The sequence below is a fragment of the Mauremys mutica genome, chromosome 12 (genome assembly GCF_020497125.1).
Source record: "Mauremys mutica isolate MM-2020 ecotype Southern chromosome 12, ASM2049712v1, whole genome shotgun sequence".
Taxonomy (NCBI): domain Eukaryota; kingdom Metazoa; phylum Chordata; order Testudines; family Geoemydidae; genus Mauremys; species Mauremys mutica.
The window spans coordinates 43,535,074-43,558,282 of NC_059083.1; the positions used below are offsets into that span (position 1 = coordinate 43,535,074).

The 23,209-nt window shown below is 51.7% G+C and overlaps 1 protein-coding gene across 1 annotated transcript in view; it reads right to left on the reverse strand.

Moving 5' to 3' along the window:
- Positions 1 to 823: 823 nt before the first annotated feature.
- Positions 824 to 23,209, reverse strand: part of LOC123345981 (E3 ubiquitin-protein ligase TRIM39-like) — a 45,557-nt gene continuing 23,171 nt past the window's right edge. The window contains exons 3-6 of the mRNA XM_044983124.1: positions 13,966 to 14,196; positions 13,422 to 13,444; positions 13,210 to 13,322; positions 824 to 1,383 (exon numbers count right to left, since the gene is read on the reverse strand). Of these exons, the coding sequence (XP_044839059.1) occupies positions 824 to 1,383; positions 13,210 to 13,322; positions 13,422 to 13,444; positions 13,966 to 14,196 (927 nt within the window). The remainder of the gene's footprint in view (positions 1,384 to 13,209; positions 13,323 to 13,421; positions 13,445 to 13,965; positions 14,197 to 23,209) is intronic.

The following is a 23,209-nucleotide window of genomic DNA, read 5'->3' on the forward strand; positions in this document are numbered from 1 at the left end:
AGACTATTGAAACCAATAGGAGTTAGGTGCCTAAACAGTAGCACTTTTGAAAATCCCAGAAGGTACCTAACTACCTAACTTCCTAATCGCTAATTTCAAGGAATTAGACCAGTCAGTCACTATTTTTACAGAGCATTCCAGAAGGTGGTGAACAGAACCCAGAGGAATTGTGATGAATTTCCTGGAGAGAATCAATCATGACAATAAAGGGGGGGAGGGGCGAGCTGCACATGTGTGATGTTTATGACACATGTACATTGTAACAGAACAACCCAGTCTGACAATTTAATAGTTTATTTTGTTAAGATAAATATTTTGGATTTCTTCAAATTCCACAGTTGAAATACAAATGACGTTATTTAGAGAAGTTAAACTTCACTATAGATTTGAGGGAAGAATCAAAAAATAAATGTAAATAATTCCAGTTTTAAAAATATGTTTAGATGCTTGTTTATTAAACACTATTAAAATGTAAATTAAAATATTCTTGTATTTACACCCTGTTACAGTAATATTTTCTAAATTAAAATAATATTTTTTCTTTCATATTTTACATTGAGATTTCATGGGGTAGAAAATTCTGACAGGAGTGAATGACCCCATCCCCCACCATCTGCTACCCCTGGGGCAGGGGACGGGGAAGGTGGGGGCTGAGGGTTCCCAGGTGTCCGGTTTTCGACTGGAACCTCCAGCTGAAAAGGGAAACTGGCAGCGTCTGGTCAGCACAGAAAGTCCAATTGCTGCAGTAACTGGCCCCCACCACTGGGGGTGGTGGGAAGAGAAGCAGGACTGGGAGGGGCCAATCTGTGCCGCGGGGTCACTGTCAGGGACGGATATTCCCTTTGGCCTGAGCTGGGACCGGGCAGATTATCAGGGGAGCCGCGTTTGTACCCCCAGCGTTGAGATAGGGACAGAAATAAGGGCGGAGCTTCCCGGAGAAGGTGTCAGTGAAAGTGAAGAGATGGGACCTGTCAGTCACATTGTAAAATGAGACCTCGCCCGCCTCATAGTCCAGGAAAATCCCCACCCGCCTGGGCCTGATGCTCATGGGGAGGGGGGTCGGGGTGGAGGTCAGGGCCTCATATTCCCCATCCCTCAGCCACACGACCCAGTATCCATTCCCAGGTGTGAGTGTGACCTGCCCCTTCCTGCTCACAGATTCCCTACAAACCCCCAGGTTCCATCTCGTCTTGTCTCCCACCTCCACCTCCCAGTAACGCCTCCCGCCCGCAAACCCCTCAGCGCCCAGAACAAAGACACAAGGATCAAATCTCTCAGGGTTGTTGGGCAGATCCTGGCGTGTGTCTCCGAGTCTCACACGTTTCTGATCCTCAGACAGGACGAGGTTGGGATGAGCCGTGTATGGATCCAGAGTCACGTCCACTGGGGAGAGAGTCAGAGTCAGGGCCGGGGGCAGGGGCTGGTCACTGGGATCAAAGGGAAATTAACCTGCGTCCCTGTTAATCACTGGGGGGGGGGTGTTGTTGGCTGAGGGGCGTCAGGGCCCCTCTGCCTGGAGGAGACAATGAGGGGAAAGGGCAGGAGGAGTGGGGGAGGGGTGGGAAGGTATCAGGGGAGGTGGGGGTGGGGAGGTGATAGACTGATGCTGGGAGGGGAAAGGGGGAGGGGGAGGTGACAGGAACAGAGGGGGTAGGGAGGGACATAGGGGTGAGGCAGGCACAAGGGCTATGGGGTGATAAGGGAATGGACGGGCACCAGGGGGCAGAGGGGTGTGAGGGAATGAGGAAGCTCCAATGGGGCAGGGGAAATCAAGGGGCGGGTGAGCTGTCAGGCAGTGAGATGATGAGGAGTGGGGAGGTGGAAGCATGGGGGGGGAATGAACAGGCATTGGTGCCAAAGGGGCAGAATGGGGGGTGAGGGAGCAGGTGAGCAGAAAGGGGGCAGAGAGAGGGGTGTGGAGAAGGGCAGGCCCTAGGGGGCAGAGGCGTTAGGAGAGGGTGAGGGGAGGGGTGGGGCAGTGCTGAGGTGTGGGGAAGGGCTGAGACCAGGGGTCCCAAAGGGGGGTGAGGGAAGGGACTTGCACCAGGCAGGCAGAGGGGGCAAAGGAAACAGCAGGCACCAGGGAGGCAGATGGGGCCAGGGTAGAGCTGTGACTTGGGGCAGAGGAGGAGCTGGCACCAGGGGATTGGAGGGTGGTGAGGGGTGCAGGTGTCACGGAACCAGAGGGGGAGGGGAGGGGCAGGGGTGAGAAATAAGAAGAAGGTGGCATGGGGGATGGTGGCAGAGGGGCGAGAGGAGATCAGGGTCAGTGGGGCAGAGGGTGGGGAGGGGATGGGCACCAGGAAGGAAGGGGCCAAGGGGAGGGTCAGGTGTTGGGGGGCAGGAGGAGGGAAGGGGCAGGCATCAGAAGGGTGCGGGGGGGAAGGGAAAGGGCAGGTGCCAGGGGGATTGAGGGGGTTGAGCAGAAGGGCAGACACAGGGAGGGCAGAGGAGGGGAGGGACAAGCACCAGGGGGCAGAGAGGGTGAGAGGCAGGGCAGGTGAGTAGAGGGAGGTGTTAGGAGAGGGGACTGAGGATGGCAGGTGCCAGGGGTCAGAGTGGGGCCAGAGGAGGGGTGGGCACAGGGGGATGAGGGAAGGGGCGGGTGCCGGGGTCAGAGTGGGTGGGGAGAGGGGCAGGTGTCAGGAGGGCTGAGGGGAGTAAGAAGGGCGAAAGCCAGGACAGCAGAGGAGGGCGAGGGGAGGGGTGGGAGACATGGCACAGAGGAGGGAAAGGGGAGAGGTGGATGCCAGGACATAGCAGAGGTGTGAAGTGATGGGTGGGCTCCAGAGTGAAAGGGATGTTAGGGGAAGAGAGGAAGGAGAGGGGAGGGAGAGGCAGGCCCCAGGGAATCTCTGTTGCTTTTGGTCTATGTGTGGTTGGTTTCTCACTCAGAGCAGGTCGGTGCTGTCCCCACACACATTGGGGATGCAGCCCTGCCCCAGGGGGAGCAGCTGGGACTCTCTATGCTGGCAGGCTCCACAGGCCCCTCTTTCAAGCCAGGCAAACCCCAGAGGCAGCCCATCCCCTCGCCCGGCCCAGCCCCACCCCCATGGGGGCAGTTGTCTGGATTGGGCTCGCTTGGGGGGCAGTACAGTGGAAGATTGGGTGGGGGTATAAATGCGCACTAATGGGCTGTTGCTAATGAGGCTGGGGCAGTGGGGAGGGGAGAGGGCATTTCACCACTTACTGATCCCTCCAAAACATTTCACCCAGCTCCACTGCAAACCTGTCTGAGCAACTTAGGAGCCCCAGTCCCAGTGACTTGCAATGAGAGACTGTCAACATCCCCAGAAACGCAGTTACAGGCAGGCCAGGCTCAGGACATCAGCTATGAAACACTCCAGAGCTGCTGTTTAATTTGCCCTTTGCAGACAAATGCCCCCTGGGCCCCTGATATCACCCCGCAAATCAGGCTGAAAAAGGAGACCTGCCTTCACACCACACCTTCCCCCCAACACCCTGGTCGTTCCTCTCGGCCCGCTCCCCCATCCTTGCTCACCCTTACAGCTGGTAAAAGTGGGAGGGAATAGCCCTCCCATTGGTAAAAGTGATTGGGCCATGGCCCCCTGGGCCCCCTCTTCCAGTGCCCCTTACTCACTCCCCAACCCCAGTAGGAGAGGACCCTTGGGGCAGTGTCAGTGAGTTCGGTGCTGGGGGTACGAATTGCGTTTTACACCCTGTCTGCTGGACTCTGTGTATTGAGGGTATAAGGAGACAGAGGCCGTGTGTATGGGCGCCAACTTATATGGGCTCGTGGGGCTAAAGCTCCAGGAATATTCACAATCAGGGGCTCTGCTCCACCAATATTTGGAGCTAGGTTTCTCCCCTGTTTGGAGCGCAGGGGAGTCAGAGGGCTCTGCCTGCAACCGCGGGGAGCCCAGAGCCTTTTAAATCCCAGCCCCCGCCGGGAGTCAGAGGGCTCTGCGCTGCCGGCAGCCGCGGGGAGCCCAGAGCCCTTTAAATCCCAGCCCCCGCCGGGAGTCAGAGGGCTCTGGGCTGCCGGCAGTCGCGGGGAGCCCAGAGCCCTTTAAATCCCAGCCGTGGCCGGGAGTCAGAGGGCTCTGGGCTGCCGGCAACCGTACGGAGCCCAGAGCCTTTTAAATCCCAGCCGCAGCCGGGAGTCAGAGGGCTCTGCGCTGCCCGCTGCGGCAGGGAGCCCAGAGCCCTTTAAATCTCAGCCGCGGCCAGGAGTCAGAGGGCTCTGGGCTGCCTGCAACCGCGGGGAGCCCAGAGCCCTTTAAATCCCAGCCGCAGCCGGGAGTCAGAGGGCTCTGGGCTGCCGGCAACCGTACGGAGCCCAGAGCCTTTTAAATCCCAGCCGCAGCCGGAAGTCAGAGGGCTCTGCGCTGCCCGCTGCGGCAGTGAGCCCAGAGCCCTTTAAATCTCAGCCACGGCCAGGAGTCAGAGGGCTCTGGGCTGCCTGCAACCGCGGGGAGCCCAGAGCCCTTTAAATCCCAGCCGCGGCCGGGAATCAGAGGGCTCTGCGCTGCCCGCTGCGGTGGGGAGCCCAGAGCCCTTTAAATCTCAGCCGCGACGGGAGTCAGAGGGCTCTGCGCTGCCGGCAGCCGCGGGGAGCCCAGAGCCTTTTAAATCCCAGCCGCGGCCGGGAGTCAGAGGGCTCTGTGCTGCCCACTGCGGCAGGGAGCCCAGAGCCCTTTAAATCTCAGCCGCGGCTGGGAATCAGAGGGCTCTGGGCTGCCTGCAACTGCAGGGAGCCGAGAGGCCTTTAAATCTCAGCCGCAGCCGGGAGTCAGAGGGCTCTGCGCTCCCCGCAGGGGCAGGGAGCCCAGAGCCCTTTGAATCCCAGCCGCTGCGGCGGCTGGGATTTAAAGGGCTCAGGGCTCCCTGCGGCTGCCAGTAGCCCCAAGCCCTTTGAGTCCCAGCCCCTGGCTGCTGATTGCCCCCTCCCCAGACCCCTGTCCCAACTGCCCCCCAGGATCCCCACCCCCTATCTAAGCACCACTGGTCCTTGTCCCCCGATTACCCCCTCCCGAGACCCCTGCCCCTAACTGCCCCTTGGGACCCCAGCCCCTATCTAAGCCTCCCTTCTCCTTGTCCCCAACTGCCCCCTCCTGAGACCCCACCCAACTTCCCCCCAGGACCCCACCCCCTACCTGTCCCCTGATAAACCCCCTGGACTCCCATGCCTATCCCCTGACTGCCCCTCCAAACCTCTGCCCCATCCAACCCCCCCTGCTCCTTGTCCCTTGACTGCCCCCCGGAACCCCCTACCCCTTCTCCAACCCCCAAACCGCTTACTGTGCCACTCAGACCAGCGTGTCTGGCTCCGTGCAGCTCCAGATAGTTGCTGCCATGCTCCCCCATGGAGCCCACAACCCTCTCCCATCCCCAGCACCTGCCTTCCAGATTTGAACACCTCAAAATTCAGGAGTGCTCAAGCTCGGTTTGGGCAGCTTTTACTTCATTTCTCCCAAATCAGTTTCCCCTGCAAGGTGCCAACTGAAGGTGTTGGAGAACAGAGAGATCGGGTGGCCTCCTAATTCCTGGAAAAGAGACAAAGGCCAGAGGAGGGAGTGTCAGTGCCTGTGCGGACTTCTGGGAAGTGCATGGTGTGGAAGGGGATGCTGAGATGCTTTGGAACAACTCCATATAAAGCCAGTCAGGACGCTGGGGGAGCCTCCTCTCTCTGAGCGTACTGTCTCCAGGGCAAGAAGCTTACACCTTCCTGGGTCTGACCTCGGAGCATTCAGCATGCCCTTCCACATCATGCACTTTCCACAGCGAGTCTGCCCAGGAGGGTCCTGGGGCAACCAGAGGTTCCTGCACCCCAACTCCGCAGTCAGATGTGACTCTCAGCCAGACAGTAAAACAGAAGGTTTATTAGATGACGGGAACACAGCATAAACAGAGCTTGTTGGTACAGAAAACAGAACCCCTCTGTCAGGTCCATCTTTGGGGGTGGGGAGCCCAGAACCAAGTTCTGGGTCTCTCCCCATTTCCCCAGCCAGCTCCAAACTGACACTCCCTCCTCTGGCCTCTGTGTCTCTTCCGAACAAGGAGGCCACCTGATCTCTTTGTCCCCAACACCTTCAGTTGGCATCTTGCAGGGGAAACTGAGGCACCCACACAGTATTCAGAGAAAATATTAAGAACATTCCCACTTCATCACAACAGGTGCAACAAAATATAATACTGTATATTGAAGTAGGCAAGTGCTGCTTCTGACTTTCCACTTTTAATTGACCCTTGTAATCTTGTGGCATTGACGCGTTGTACCTTCATTTTATATCGGCTTACAGGGTGAGAGCAGGGGGGGGCACCACCATTTTGGGCCCCACCAAAAATTATACAAACCTGCCGCCTATGTTTTGTGAACCCCCCACTGTCCTGCCAACATGGCTCAGCCCTGACATCTGCTGCAGCCTCTCCCTGGGGAGGAATCGTCTCTGCAGCCCATTCAGGCCTTGGCCTCCCTGCGGAGGTGGCCGGTGAGGCTGCCGTTAAAGTGAGTTACGATGTGAGCTCCTGTCCGCTGGGAACTGGACTCTGAGCCTGGGCTGAGATCGGTGACTGGGGAATGAAAGGCCCCAGCTGCCTTCACTGTCCCCCTGAGCCAGCCCAGCACCGCCAGCCATTCAGTGCAATAACAGCGATGCTCAGGCTTGGTGACACAGCCAGTGCCCCAGCGGGCAGGGCGAGGGCCTGTCCAAGGAGCAATGGGCACAATCTGCAGCAAGGGAGGTTGAGGCTGAGGATGAGGAAACACTTTCTAATTCTCAGGGCAGTGAAGCTCTGGACCCGGCTCCAGGGGAGGTTGTGGGATCCATGTCACTGGAGGTTTGTAAGAACAGGTTGGACAAATCCCTGCCAGGGATAGTCTAGTCCCTGACCTAGCGTGGGGGGCTGGACTAGGTGACCTCTCGAGGGCTCTTCCAGCCCTGCATTGCTACGGCTCTAGGTTACCGCAGTTCCTGGGGCTGAGCCCAGGGGGCTCTAAGCCTGGTGAGTGGCACGTGACAGAGTTAACACTATTAGTGACCATGGCAGCTGGCAGCTCAGTGTCCCTGCCAGGGGCCTGGGCTGGCATGTGGCTGCCTGTACCTGGCTCAGCAGGGTGTTATTGGGCCATGTGGACAGGACCTAGGGTTGGCACCTGTCCATAGGGTTGCCAGGCATCTGGCTTTTTATTGGAACGCCTGGTCGAAAAGGGACCCCGGCAGCGCCGGTTGGCACCACCAACTGGGACATTAAAAGTCTGCTCAGTGGCACAGCGGGGGCCCAGGGCTAAGGCAGACCCACTGCCTCCCTAGCTCCATGCAGCTCCTGGAAGTGGCCACCAATTTACTTCCTTGGAATTTGAAACTTTTCTAGCAGAACATAACCAAGTGTCAGCCATGGTGAAGCCACCCTTTGAATACAGGTTGGCTCTGGGGGTGGGGGGAAATGTATCAAGAGGGCTGGCCCTTTTAGGGGAGTCAGGGACCAGACTACCTGTGACAGGCTCCTGTAAGGGAGAATGAGACAACCCAGCAGGGCCAGCTCCAGGCACCAGCCTACCAAGCACGTTCTTGGGGCGGCACCTTGGAAGGGGGCGGCGATCGGGGTTTGTTTTTGTTGTTTTTGGTTTGGCCAGGCGGCGCTGGGGGGAGGGGGGCTTAGGCAGCACGGCGCGACGTTCGGGGGCAGTGACTTGGGCGGTGCGACGTGGCACTGGGGGGCGGGGACTTGGGCAGTGTGATGCGACACGGCGCTCGGGGGGCTGGGGACTTGGGTGGTGCAACGCAGCTCTGGTGGGGGCGGGGACTTGGGTGGCGCGACACTCGGGGGGGTGGGGACTTGGGCGGTGTGATGCTCGGGGGGGCGGGGACTTGGGCGGTGCAACGCGGCTCTGGTGGGGGCGGAGACTTGGGCAGCCCCACACGAAGCTTCGGGGAGCGGGGACTTAGGCGGAGCGATGCTCGGGGGGCGGGGGTTTGGGCGGTGCGACGCGGGGATGGGGGGGCCGAAGTAATTAAATCCCTAGGTGGCTAGTCGGCAGCGAAACAGCTAATGAGGCTGATAAAGGGTAACCAGGGCTCAGCTGAAGGGATCCCAGGGACAGGAAGCTGCTGAGGAGAGGAGCTCCCAGGAGAGTTCACCAGAGCAAGGAGCCTGGACGGGGTCGCCTAGAGCAGTGGTCTCCAAACTGTGAGTGGTGCCCCCCTCAAGGGTGTGCAGGAACATTTGGGAAGCCTGACAGGGCCTGGACCAGCCCCCATGGTGGCGGGAAGGGAATGTCACCCAGCCCTGCTTTGCCCCCAGCTCCACTCCGGCCCCACCCTCAGCCCCAGCTGCAGCCCCAGCCTCAGCCACTGACTCCCAGCCCTGCTCCGAGCTGCGACCCCAGATGAAGCTCCAGCCCCAACCGTGGTTCCACCCCTGGACGAACCCCCATCTCCTGGCTCCAACTGCAGCTCAGGCTGCACCAATAGCTTCATTCCCGGCTGAAACCGACGGCTCCCGGCCCCAACTGCGGGTCCACTCCCAGCCATGGCCCCCAGCTCCTGGTCCCAATTGCGGCCCCGTTCCTGGCCCAGCTCCAGACTGCAGCTCCTGAGGTGGGGGCGCAAACCAGGTAAGGAAGGACACGACCAAAAATGTTTGGGGACCACTGTCCTAGACAGAGATGCTCCCCTAAGGGGGAGGAGCTGCCAGAGATGACAATGACAGCAGCAGCTGTAGCAGGACAGAACCCTGGAGAGCTGTCCCCGGCTGGAGAAAGTGGATGCAGAGAATAAAGGCACAGTCTGAAATGACCCAGCTCCAGGAGGGAGGGCTGGAGTCATCTGATTCCACCATGGACACTAATCCAAGCCCAGCTCCGGGAAGGACTGAGGGCTCCTGACTTGAGAACAGTGAGGAACTGCAGTGAGAGCTGGAGGCTGGAGCAGAGTGAAGGAAAAGATTTTATTTTGGGGTTTACTTGGACTCAGAGCGGACCTCAGGAGGGGACTTTTCTTTCAGATCTTTTGGACTGTGAGTCGTAATTTAAGGAGTGCTGAAGAGGATAAATTGAGGCAAGATGCTTGCCAAGATACCAGCCTCAGCCATATCAGGGTATCAATAATAACACTCACTGCCCAGCACCTAAGGGCTGCATGACAGTGCAGGACCTTCCCCATTGCACATGGGGACCCTGGGGTGCAGGAAGCCCTGGTTACTCTGCCCCACACATTCACCCAGAGACTCCCCTGAGCTGCCGGACCCAGGTCCCTGGGGTCAGAGCGCAGGCAGTCAAGTGGCACTGACCGGCCGGGGCTGCTGGGGTGGGGGGAAGGAAAGGGTTAATCTCAGCACGGTGGCACTTTGCTGCCCGGCCCTGGCTAGTCTCTGCCCTCTGGGTGCAGCTCAGGGCATGTGTCTCTGAGCAGGTCCCTGCCCACTCACCTGCCATTTGCCCCAGACACAGAGAACCCAGGTGCCGAGGGAAGGAGCAGCCCCAGCAGCCGCATTGGCCCTGGCACGGGCTGAGCCTGCGAGCGCAGCAGCAGAGGCAATGGCAGAGAGAGGGGCTCAGCCATTGAGAGCAGCAGCGTCCCCACCCGCAGGGGAGGGGTCAGCGCTGGGACAACAGGCCGGGCTGGGTCAGGGGCTGGGAGCTCTGGCAGCGAGCGTGGTGCCAGCACCAATGGCCCTGCTGGAGACCCTGGGCCTGGCCAGCCTGGAGCAGCCAGCGAGTGACTCAGGGCCTGGGACCCTGCCCAGGAAGGGGCTTCTGGGGAACTGACAGGAGGCTCCCCAGGGGCTGGTGATCCCCTAGAACGAGGCACTGAGGTGACTGGCTCAGGGTCCTGACAGGCTCAGGGGCCAGGGGTGTGGAATGGCCCAGAGCCCAGCCGGGTTCAGGGCCCAGTGGGACATGGGCACCAACTTATATGGGCTCTTGGAGCTAAAGCCCCAGGAATATTCATAATCAGGGGCTCTGCTCCACCAATATTTGGAGCTAGATTTTTCCCCCTCCCTGGAGTTTTCCTGCCTGAATGTAAAGAGAGCGCACAGCGGGTCTCTCTCTCTCTCCTTTGCTGCTGCTGCTGTAGCCTAAGGGCTGCAACATTAGCATAAGAGGAATGCATTGCTAACAACTTCTGAAGCACTCAGGAGGGGGAGGGGAGTGGAGGGGGCCTCCCCTCTCCTGCCCCTACCTGGAGGAGACACAAACGGGCCAGGAGACAGACATCATTCACCTTAGGAGCTGCTGGGGCTTCCGTGAGTGGTTGACCTATGATTTTTTATTATGTTTGAGTGTTTGACCCTATGATTCCCCCCCTGCCCCAGCCCCAGTCCCAGCCCCTACTCCTACCCCCAGTGAGGCACAGCAGGCTGCACAGGGGAGGCAGAAAGCCACATGTGAAGGCAATGCCCCCTCCCCCAGCAGCCACCAACCCACCACAGGAGGGATGGGAGAGGGAGGCTTCCTAGACCTGAGCAGCTGGGGCTTGGGTGAATTTTATGACACCCTGCTCCCCCGTCCCATAGCCAGCCACCACCCTGCCTACCCCACTTCTGTGCCATGCTGGGCAAGGGGCAGCCCCATCCCCCATCCACAGTGAAGTTATGGTGAGGGGCAACAACATGGAAGGCCACCAGAGCCCCCCCCCCCCGCCAGTACCCATCATAGGGGAGGGGAGTGAGCTTTCTGGACCTGAGAGGGGCTCTAGGAGCATGTGCAGAGTGTGTGTGCCGTGGGGGGCAGGAGGGGTCCCTCCCCTGGAGCTTGCTGCTGCCAGTGGTGGTGATGGGGAGTCCTCTCTGGCCCTAGCCCTGGGGCAGCCTGTCTGCACCCCAAGTTCCTCATCCTCAGCCCTGCCTCACCCCAAAGCCTGCACCCCCAGCACCGAGCACACTCCTGCACTGTGAACCCCTCATCCCCAGCCCCACCCCAGAACCCTCACCTGAGGGGAAAAACATGCAACTTAAATTTGGTGGTCAGTTTGGAGTATCATTGTATTTAGCACAATATTTGATTATTTTACACCCTTCAAAGTATGTAACTGGTCGTATACAGGTGTTTTCTCTGAGTACTGTCTGTGTGCCTCAGTTTCCCCAATGCATTTCTTAAGGCTCTAGATGGTGGGATAAGGGTGTGTGATTGTTGTAAAGCCCTAGAGGGCCAGTGTGATGCTGTCTGCACAGAGAATGGCTGACACCCTGTCTCCAGGCAACTGATGGCCTGGGCCACTCTCCTGCAAGGTGCCAACTGAAGGTTTTGGAGAACAAGGAGATCAGGTGGCCTCCTAATGCTTTGAAAAGAGACAAAGGCCAGAGGAGGGAGTGTCAGTGCCTGTGCAGACTTCCAGGAAGTGCATGGTGTGGAAGGGGATGCTGGGATGCTTTGGAACAACTCCATACAAAGCCAGTCAGGACTCTGGGGGAGCCTCCTCTCTGAGCATACTGTCTCCAGGGCAAGTAGCTTACACCTTCCTGGGTCTGACCTCGGAGCATTCAGCACACCCTTCCACACTGTGCACTTTCCGCAGCGAGTGTGCCCAGGCAGGTCCTGGGGCAACCAGAGGTCCCTGCATCCCAACTCCGCAGTCAGATGTGACTCTCAGCCAGACAGTAAAACAGAAGGTTTATTACATGACATTGATACAGTCTAAAACAGAGCTTGTAAGTACAGAAAACAGGACCCCTTAGTCAGGTCCATCTTGGGGGGTGGGGAGCCCAGACCCAAGTTCTGGGCATCTCCCAATTTCCCCAGCCAGCTCCAAACTGGCACTCCCTCATCTGGCCTTTGTGTCTCTTCCGGACAAGGAGGCCACCTGATCTCTTTGTCCCCAACACCGTCAGTTGGCACTTTGCAGGGGAAACTGAGGCACCCACACAGTATTCAGAGAAAACATTAAGAACATTCCCACTTTGTCACAACAGGTGCAACAAAATTTAATACCGTATATTAGGTATGAATAGGCAAGTGCTGCTTCTGACTTTCCACTTTTAATTGACCCTTGTAATCTTGTGGTGCTGATGCATTGTAGCTTCATTTTATATCAGCTTACAGGGTGAGAGCGGGGGGGGGGGGGACACCACCATTTTGGGCCCCCACCAAAAATTATACGAACCTGCCGCCTATGCCAGTGGGCACAGACTGTGCTGGGCTGGGAGCAGTGAACAGGGAGGGGAGCAGGGATGTGCTGGCTCCAGCCACTCACAGACAGGAAGTTGCTTCCCCCACAGCCTGGGGTTCCTGCTCCCTGGAGTCCTGAGATCCTGGCCCTGCAGCCAGCACAGACTGCGCAGCCTCCATCGGCCAGGACAGACACACCCAGCTTGGCCCCTTCGACTGCCCCCTGCTGGGGGTGGGTGGGAGGAGAGGAGCGGGGGTGGGGGGGGGGGAGGATGAAAGGGCCAGTTCAACAATCACAGACCGAGCTCACTGAACCTTCCCACCCCCCTCTCCTCTGCCTTAGTTTCTTCTCTGTCCCTCCTCACTGTCAGGTTTCTGCCTTTGCCCCCGGTCTCCGCGCTGGGGTTGTGGGGAGGGGTTTGGATAGGGGCAGCTCACACTCAGCCGTTGTGACAGGGTCACACTCTTGTGAGTGAGTCTCACTCACTGAGCAGCAAACCACTGACCCAACCTCACACTGGGCTCTGCTCAGAGCAGACGAGGGGCCCGTAGGATTCAGCTTGTTACCCAGTAAAACATGGCCCAGGTCAGACCACAGCAGCCAGACCAGCCCCTCCTCCAGCTCTGAAAGCTGGGCCAGCCTTGGCTAATGGGGGCTGGGGCAGTGCTGAGCGGTGGCCACACAATGCAGCCCTCACGTGTCCCAGGAGAGAGGCACAGACACATCATCCATTACCCGTCTGTGCAGCTCCCAGCACAATGGGCCAAGTCCAGGCCTCACAGCACCTGGCTCAGGGACACCCAGTAACTCAGCCATGGAGGGGTCAGGATGTCAGTGACAGGGCCTGGTCAGATACCTGGGCAAGTACCAGCAGATGAGTGCTAGGGTTGCCAACTTTCCCGGACCAGATGGACCGGATGCCATACTGTGGTGATGGCGCATCCCCATTTGTGTCAATGACATCCTGTCTGGGAGAGTGGGTGCGAATATCAGGCAAACTGCCCAGCACTGAGCACATCAGCCTCCAGCTATCACAGCTCCAAGCCTGTCAATTGGGTCCGTGCATGTCCTGGGGTCCCAGGCTCTGTCCAGATCCCCAGGCACAATACGCCTGAATGTCCCAGGAGCTTCCACTCACCTGAGAATCTCTTCAGCATTTCTCGCATATCCAGGCAGCGCTCCGGGATTGTATACACATTCTTCAGGTCAGTAGAAACGGCTTCTGGTGCCTGGAGTTTCACATTCTTTCTCCTATGAAGAAAACGTCCCATCATCACTCAGCTGCCCTGTGCACACATCACCGCAGAGGCGCTACCGGGGATATAAGAGCAATGAACATCGGAAACATACCTGCTCAATGTGGTTTTCACATCCTGGAAGGAGAAAGAGAATAAATTTTCTTAGTTAAAACCATGTGTAAAAACCAGTGAATTTTCACTCTGCACATCAACCTTTCACCTAGAAAACAAATCAACCTTCCCAGGCTTCACTGTTTTGTGGTAAAAACTCCTATGACATTTTGCATTAAGACTTGTTTCATTTATGTAGGTGAGACAGGAATTTAGCTAAAGGATTCTCCCTTCTAGGGACCCAACCCATCAGTATTTGTGTTTATCACCTGTGTTGGGTCCAATGTTTTGGAGAAAGAGCAGGGATGGGTTCAGCTCAGTATCATTCTTGTATCATCTATTTAATCTCCCATGGCCTCACTGGGTCTCCATGAGGAAAATTCCCCTCTAACATGAACTGGGATATTTTGGAACTGATGGAGCCCTTAGCCAGATGTTCTGTTTGTCAGTAAACCACAGAACACATTTACTCTAATTCTTGGGATCCAGACCCAGGGATCTGAGTCATAATTCTGGATGGGTGGAGAATTTTGATGCCATCTCACCTTTAGCAGCTCATTAACTGGTTGCTGAAACTTCTCCTCTATCTCTGTGATCTGCTGCTGCAGAGAGAAGCTTTGCTGGGAGAGTTTGGTTACATTTTCCTGTAGTCTCTGCAGAGTCTCCCTCTCCTCCTCCTCCAGACTCTGCAGAATCAGCTGCTCCTCCTCTCTCAGCAGTGTGTGCAGTTTGTTAAATTCACCTGCAATCATCTCTCTCTTGTTCTTCACTTTCCCCTTGAGAAAGAAAAATAGGAAAGGCACAGAGAAAACTGTGAGCCAGATGTTGAGTTACACAGACTGGGCCTCTGTCACTATCAGATTTGTAAGGATATTTACTTCTTTGAGAAATGTACCATAAAGGGACAAAGAGTCCTGTGGCACTTTATAGGCTAACAGACACATTGGAGCATGAGCTTTTGTGGGTGAAACTATAAAGGGTTTGTTTTAGTTCAGAGTTAATACAGCCAGTTCCATAGCGGGGTTGTCTAGGGTGTTTTGTAAAGCCACAGTATGTTATTGCGGGTGGCAGGGGATGGACACAGTGGAGTGGGGAGAAATCAAGGGAACTGCACAGGGTGTTTGCAGGGGGATTTGGGTGCTCAGTGCTGGGCACTCAGACACCAAGGGGAGCCATCACAGTGGGATGCGGGCGATGCTCCTTCTGACAACCTGCTCCTAAGGCTGCAATGTTCAGGACCTAGGACTGGTGCTAATAGTCCTTCGGGTGCCATCCGGGAGCTCACATGGGTGTTGGGCGCCCAGGGCATTGTCAGGGCTGGCTTTGGCCTCACTCAGCCTGGCCGAGTGCCCCAAGCCCCTGTGTCCAGTGACCAGCCAGTGTCTTCCTCACACACCCCACGATCTCTGCAGGGATTTCACTGTGAAAGGCAGGTGAACTGGCACAGACATTGTGTCCCCCGGGTTCATGACTTTGCTACAGACAAGCACAGGTAAAGTCACAGTAACAGTAGCAAGTGACTGGGATGAGGTGGCCACATGATGGCAGCAGAGGCTGTGAAGTGGCTGAGCTCTGCCTGGCTTTACACCAGTGGTCCCCAATCTTTATGTGGCCAGTAGCACATTCGTGTTTTCAGAAGAGTGTGGTGGGCATCAACAATTTGTCAAGGCTTATTTTGTATTTGTACATTAAATAATATGAAAATCATCATATTTAATATTACATAATATATGAATTCATAAGATAAAAAAAGGTAATTTCACATGTAAAAGGTATTAATTAAATTATTTGACAATTACTCTTTCACCTGACCATGTGAATTTGCTCTTTTTTATCTATCTGTAGAAAAATTAAGGAGTTTTTACATAATAAATATCATAAGCAGTTTTCATCTTATTTATTTTAAAAAAGTAAAACATTGTTGAATTGCTGGTCCAAATATATTTATTATTCTTACTTTAACATAGCCAGTTATGGTTAATTAAAAAATATTCTTTGTATAGTTACTTGTATCTGGATTTCAATAAACAAACAAACATGAAAAAAAAGTTAAACATGAGTTAATCATACGCGCTCATCAGCACTTAATGGAAAATAAGTATAATTAATTCACGTGGTTTTTCTAATAAAGTCAGTCTGATTTTTGGCACTGCATTTCTTCAGCCAATTTTTCGTAGTTGGGAGAGTAGGATGATATTCCTGTACATAAGCAATCATCAAGATGGGCATCTGTAAGCCAAGATCTGTATTTTGATTTTATGATGTTCATTGTTGAAAACAGAACTTTGCATAGATAAGTGGAACTGATATCAGATTTTATTTTGTATGCTACATTTTTCAAGGTAGGAAACTTTTTTCGGTCAACCAGATTCCAAAAGTTTTCATCTGTTGCGCAGGATTTTAGAACAATATCATTTTGAAGGTCCAAAATCTCCAGTTCCACGTCTTCTGTTCTTACTTGAATGAGACTCACAATTGATGTAGCCATTTCTGTTACCTCTATTTGGCAAGTAAAAGGATTCACAAGAAAGGCAACTACAGGCTCTATGATGGTGAACTGTTGAAATCTCTTTTCAGATTGTTCCAGAAGTATTTGAATGTGGATAACAAATGGTGATGGGTTAAAATCACTGTCACATACCATTTTCTTCATACTTTGGAAATGTACGAGAGATTCGTCATCATGTGTGACATCCACAAGATCAGTTTTGCTTTGAATGATTTTACAGAACCTATCATTTGAGCCACACATTTGTCTTTTCCCTGGAGCTCAAGATTTAAAATGTTCAATTTGTCCGTGATGTCGGTAAGAAAAGCCAAGTCCATTAACCAGCTGGAGTCTTCTAGTTGCTCAAAGTTCTGATTTGTGGACTTCAGAAATTCTTTGATTTCTTCAATTAGGCTTAAAAAACGTGCAAAACTTTACCTTTGCTCAGCCATCGTACTTCTGTGTGCAAGATAAGATAGCTTGTTTATGTGAAAGCAGAATGAATTATATTGTAAAAATAAGAATAGATTAAAGAAATGTTGTATGTACCTTTAAGCAGAAATAAGAAATGTTGAAATACAGGTGCCAGGAAAAGAAGCATTAGGCATAAACAATGGTGCTAATGGCGAAACATTAACAGAAGATGGGTAATAGTTAGTAAGGAAATTATCAGATTCTGTTTCCTGTGTTAGCTTGTTAAGTTCTCACCCTTTTTATCTGCATAAATAAGATAGTTTGTGTCTTGCATGGTGCTCACATTATTTGGGTGTTATTAGCAGAGTGCTTGCTAATAAAACAGAGTGGTCTGACAAACTGTGAGTCCTGAGTCTAACTTTGACAATTTGGAGGTCCCATCAAGATGTCAACTGTCTTCACTGGGGCTGTGTGATTCCTGACCATTTTTGTAGGATGACCCTGGCAGCCGGCACCTGGGCATATGGCCCGAGCGGTCCTCCACCAGAACGGAAAGGCACATGACCACAGTGAAGTCTACGCCATCGAACCTGTTGGTTCCCACTCTGTTCTGGTAGGGATCCCGGGATCTGACATCAGGAATCTGGTCAGGTAATTATATCTGTGTTTTGTCCGGACTGAGGACTGTCCTGTCTCTGTGTCTATCCATCTTGCTGTGGAGTGTTTGAGTCTGGGTGCCATCTCCGTCCGGGGATCAGCCGACCAAGGGGTTCCTGTCCCCGCGGTCTGAGTGAGTGGAATCTGCAAAATCGCAGCCGCACCGCACTTTGGCTAAAACCCCTGGTGTGAAAGCAAGGGCGATTGAGGCAGTAGCCTGTGGGCTCCTTTTGTGTGTTGCACCGGGCATCGCTCTGACGAACCCAAATTTCCTTCTTGTGCGATTGGTGTGTGAAGTCCTCCTGTATGGGTAACCAGACATCTAAATCGGGACAGTTTCCTAAACGAATGCCGGCTCATGTATGTATTTTAGGATGGGTCCGGACTCCTGTAAAAAGGGTCTGGACTCCTGTAAATTTCTGGAAAAACGGTCTAGGCTAATTCAGGGGGATCCCAAAACTCAGTGACCACTGTTAAAATCTTGGGGCAAAGACCGAGTGAACGTCTTAAAAGACAAACTTGGCCAGCCTAAAACTAAATTGGCTAAAGGAGAGGTTAATTGTTTCATGCAGTGGTGGAAAGAGGCAAATTGTAGGTGGACCAAATCAAATCTTGCCTCTCTCAAATATTCAACTAATACGTTAAAAGCTTTATTAAAAGCCTCCTCTCCCACCACCAGACCGAGCGCTCCCCTTTACCCCGTTCTCAAAAAAACCCCACCCCGGATCGATCCAACCCCCTTCATACTCCCATCTCATTGTAAAAAGGACAAAAAGCCCTTTGTTCTGTTCCCCTTTGTTGTCTGCCTCAAAAACTGATTCTTTAGTGTTCCACTACCAATTCAGCAAGGAAGGTGAGCTCCTTAACTAGCCCCCACCCTTCCTGGTCCCTTTCCTTGAACATTTCTTTCAAAATTGTGAAGTGACCACAATATCACTCACAAACGGTTCATTGGAAAAAAAGCAGGACTGGGCCCAGACAAGCAGGCAAGCAACAGATAACGAAACTGAAAAACAGGTTGGAAGCCCTAAGGGCACAGTGTCAGGAGTAAGAAAAGCAGTAAGTGCAGGCATGACCCCCTGGAACAATACTTAAAATGGTGAAATCTGAGTTGATAAAGGTGTCATTTTGGGAGAGAAACAAGTGATTTAAGGGAAGAGAGTGAAAAGTTAACTCTACAGAGGCTGGAGAGAATTAAGCAGTTAAACTTTGTGAAAATGTTAAAAAGGCTCATGCTAAAGAAAAGAATTCTTGGTTTCTTTACAGCCATTCTGAAGGAAAAATGGGCCCTTTTCCAGAAGAATGCCTGTAAATAATCCAAATATATATATAGCTATGTAAAAACAAAGCAATGTAAAGGAATGTTAAGGAAAAAAATGTGTATGTATCTATTTGTCTTTGAAAATATGTAAAGTTCTAAGAATCTAAACCAGCACATCTGGTTTGTAAAACTCCTGTTTTGTAGGTGTAAGATAAATTGGTTTTGTTTTTGTTTTTAATGCCACTAAAAATTCATTTGACTCTTTAATTCAAAGCTGCAAAACTGGCAGACCTTTTTGCAAGACACGGGTAATTAGTGTTGTTTGGCTTTGGGATTTAGCATTTAACCCTTAAGGGGTAACTTGATTCTTTACAAAATTTAAAATGTTTTTAAATAAAGACCAAGTCATGGCTGCAATAGGGCAGTCGAAATCAGGAGAATAGGGAGAGATTCTGGAGTCTTTTTGTTTGGTTGGTTTTTTTGTAACAATAGCAGATAGCTGTAGTGAAAGAATAAGAAATTAACAGTGACCCTCTGAAGCAACAGCAGAGGTGAGGTGCACAAAACAAAAAGAAGCAATGTTAAAAACACTGAGCCTTAAAATGGCTCTGTGTAATCAGACTGTCACTTTGATAAGGGTACATGAAAACTCTGTAAGAACAAAAGAAACCGTTACACCTGTAAACGGGTGGTACTCACCCCTGCCGCGCCTCCTGCTGGTTGGTCCCGGAATGTCCCTCGGTCCAGCCCTGGAGCGCCCTCAGCAGGCTGGTGACCCACCTGTTCTCTGGCCCCGGCGTCCCTCCCTGGACCTGGTGCCCCCTATCTATAATTGGGTCTCCCCCTCCCAGGGGAACCCCACCCTACTATCCCCACCTTGCCTCAGTAGTGGCTACTGACAGTCATGGTCTAGCCCCACACCCTGGGGCAGACTGCAGTATCAGCCCACTCATCACAGGCAAAGGGGGTTTGGACCTGCTGCTTTGTCCTACCCCTGGGTTGCCCTCTGCAACCCCCAATACCTACTGGCCCACTGCTAGGCCGCAGCCTGGGGCTTTCCTGGCTAGAGCTTCCCTAGCTCCTCAGCCTGTCCCCCAGCCCTGCTTCCCTCAGGTATCTAGCCTCAGTCTCTAAGCAGCCAGGCCCCTCTCTCTCTGATGCAGAGAGAGACTCTGCCTGGGCTCTGGCTTTCCTGCCTTTTATAATCCCCAGGGCTTCAGTTTGGGGCGTGGCCCCAGCTGCAGCCACTTTCCCCATCAGCCCAGCCTCCAGCCACAGCTCTCAAGCCCTGCCAGGCTGCTTTGTCAAAGCCCTCAGAGCCGGAGCAGGGTCCACCCTGCTACACACCTTATGTAAAAATTTATATGGCTAATGTTTTAAAAGTTATAGTATAGAAGGAATGTGCATTTTCCCTAGGACACGTGCAGTGTATATTGTAGAAATGGGTAAAAAAAATGCAAATGAAACGTGCTGCTGAATTAAAATCCTATTAGGGCTCCAAAAACAGCTGCAATAGGCTGTGTTTTCTTTTTCAGATCCCTGTGTGTTAAGACAGAGTCTTTGAGCTCTGCTGATGGCTTTGAATCCAAAAGCCAAGCCTGTGTTGATGTAAATTACCTAACTGATAAAGAAAGGTGAGAACTGCCAGCACAAAAGAAGCTGCAAATAAAGAACATACCTGGTCAGCAAACAAATTGCCTAAATAAAAGACATGGTACAACAAGATACCTTTAATAGATTTAACGCTAATGTTATTGTTAATCTTAAACACTGAAATAAATTCAATGTTAGTAAGTACCCCTGTAACAACATATAGTGTGTATGATTTTTGGAAAAATCCTTTAAGGTAATATGGTAATAATGCTTCTCAGCTATTACCTGTGAATAAACTTAAAGCTTAACACAGCAGGAAAAACATTACAAACTTGGTCTGCTATACAAGAAGAAAAACTGAGGTACACCACCACATGGATATAATGACTAAACAGTGGGATAATTTCCCCATAACCCTTAAAAAGTAGAAGCCTGGCCTATAAAACAAAAAACACAGGAAAATATGGGGGTAATTCCTCTGTTTTGCCTGCAATCAGCAAGGGTATTTGTAAAAGAACGGAATCTTTAAGCAATAATCAATGCCACCCCAAAAGGGGTAGAAAATGTTATTTTTGTCTTTCAGAAAATCATAAAAAGCTAATACCAGCTACAGAACAAACGAAAGAAAAAACATCCTGCAATAGCTATGGAATGTACTGAAATGCAGCTGTTTAGAACATAAGATGTTTTGGGTAATATCAGAAAATATTAAGGTTTTAATGCATCTGTTAAAGCAAAAGAAAAGATCATTGTTTAATACCTATCAATATAAATGGATGCAGTATGTCTCCAGTACGGTGAGACAAAATTTGTTAAGTGAAGAAATTGTTGTTAAAATCGCACACCAACAGGATCTGGAAGCAAAGATATGGAAAGTTAGCCCACTCTCCATATTGTACATGGGATCCTTCTGGCTACCCTGGACCTCAAGCCAGTGGGCTGGGGAGGAAGGGAAACTATTGGACACTAGAGGTTGTACCAAGTGGACTCCTCAAAAGTGGGTATGCTTATCCATGCCTGTTGCTCCAAAGCCCTGTAGTAAAGACATTTCACTAGAATCCTGTATGTGGGATAAAATGAATAATGAGACCAAAGTACTCTATAATGGGCTATGTGTATGTGTTAATTCTTCGGGAAACGTGTTTTAAAAGGATAAAAGTGTTAGCAACCCACCAGTAGACAAATGTACATGTAATGTAAGTACTGTGTTTACCAAACACTGCTCTACAGGCAAAATGCTTCTGAAATAAATGTAGTCAAACTTTACTAATTCTGGGTCACTGAGAACGAAAATGATGCTTAAAATTGTTGATTGGCTCTAGTTTTCAAGTTATGGTATTGGGTCAGTATATACGACCCTTGACTTGGGAATAGCGGAGAAGTGAGTTATAAAGGGAAGGGATCTCAATTTAAACCAGAAATGACTAAAATACATCTTTGACTGGATCTATGAATAAATCTATGACTGGGTTTGGACAGTACTTGCTTTTTAGGCAAAACAATGAATGATGCAATCTGAAGCTGGTATTGCGTCATACATGATATGAATTGCATCATGTTATTCCTAGAAGTCATGGATGATGCAATCATAATAAAGCTTATATCACTCTGCTGAACAAATTGCCCTATATCAGCTCTAGAAATCATACAGTGTCGTGCTCTCTTATTTGTCAGTGTTTGATTTTGCAAAGGGACACATTTCTGTTTAGCCAAAGTGAGCAGAGATGCCTCGTACTTGTGTGAACAGTGCAGATAACTTCTGCTATGTTTGTGGTGAAGTGACTTTTGCATCACAAAAGCGCAGTATAATCACTATGGTTAAGAAAGCCTATCACCTTTATTTTGGCTGCAAAATTGGAGATCAGGACAAGAGGTGGGCCCCACACATATGCTGCAACACTTGTGCAACAAATCTTCGCCAGTGGTTGAACAGGAAAAGGAAATCTATGCCTTTTGCAGTGCCAATGATTTGGAGAGAGCCAACAGATCATACCAGCAATTGTTACTTCTGCATGGTGCCTCCAGTTGGGAAAGGTGTGTCAAAGAAGAAAAAGTGGACTGTGCATTATCCAAACATTCCATCAGCTATACGCCCAGTACCCCACGGAGAAGGACTGCCGGTTCCTGATGCACCAGAATCATTCTCACTTGAGTCAGACGGGAAAGAGGAAATGGATGAAACTTCTGGTCCTGAACCATCAATGTCACAGGACCCACATTTTCTCCCATCCTCCTCCTCTGAACCACACCTCATAACATAAGGTGAACTGAATGACCTCGTCAGGGATTTGGAACTACCCAAGAGTAAGGCAGAGCTGTTGGGCTCCAGACTACAGCAGTGGAATCTCCTGGCAGGTGATGTTAGGGTTTCCATGTTCCGTGACTGTCAAAAGGATCTTGTCCCATTCTTCTTCATGGAAGGTGATCTTGTAGCCTGCAACAACATCGATGGTGTGATGGCAGCCCTCAACATCATTCACGATCCAGATGAGTGGAGACTGTTCATTGATTCATCGAAGACGAGTCTTAAAGCTGTTTTACTGCATAATGGCAATGTTTTGCCATCAATTCCAGTTGGTCATGCAGTCCATATGAAGGAAACCTATGACAACATGAAACAACTTTTGAGGTGCATAAACTATGACCAACATCAGTGGCAGCTTTGTGGCGATTTGAAGGTTGTTGCTCTCTTGCTTGGTCTGCAGACTGGATACACAAAGTACTGCTGTTTTCTCTGCGAATGGGATAGTCGTGCAAGAGATTCCCACTACATCAAGAAAGATTGGCCACTCCGACCGTCATTGGAGCCTGGTAGGAAAAGTGTTCAGCATCCACCACTTGGTGAATCAAGGAAGATTTTGTTACCACCCTTACACATCAAGCTGGGTCTGATGAAGAACTTTGTCAAGGCCATTGACAAAACACAAGCAGCTTTCAAGTACCTCCGTGGAAAATGTCCAAGGTTAAGTGAAGCTAAGATAAAGGAAGGTGTCTTTGTTGGTCCTCAGATTCGTGAACTTCTTCGAGATGATGCATTTGACCATGCACTGCGTGGCAAGGAAAAGACGGCATGGAAAGCCTTCCAGTTAGTGGCAATAAATTTTCTCGGAAACAACAAGGCAGACAACTACAGGTTGTTGGTGGAAAACCTCCTCAAGGCATACAAAAGCCTTGGTTGCAACATGTCACTAAAGATACATTTTTTGCACTCTCATCTAGATTTTTTTCCACCGAACTGCGGAGCAGTGAGCGACGAGCACGGCGAGCGATTTCACCAGGACATTGCAACAATGGAGAAACGCTATCAGGGCAAATGGAGCCCATCAATGCTTGCAGACTATTGCTGGACAGTGACAAGAGATGCTCCATTTAATGA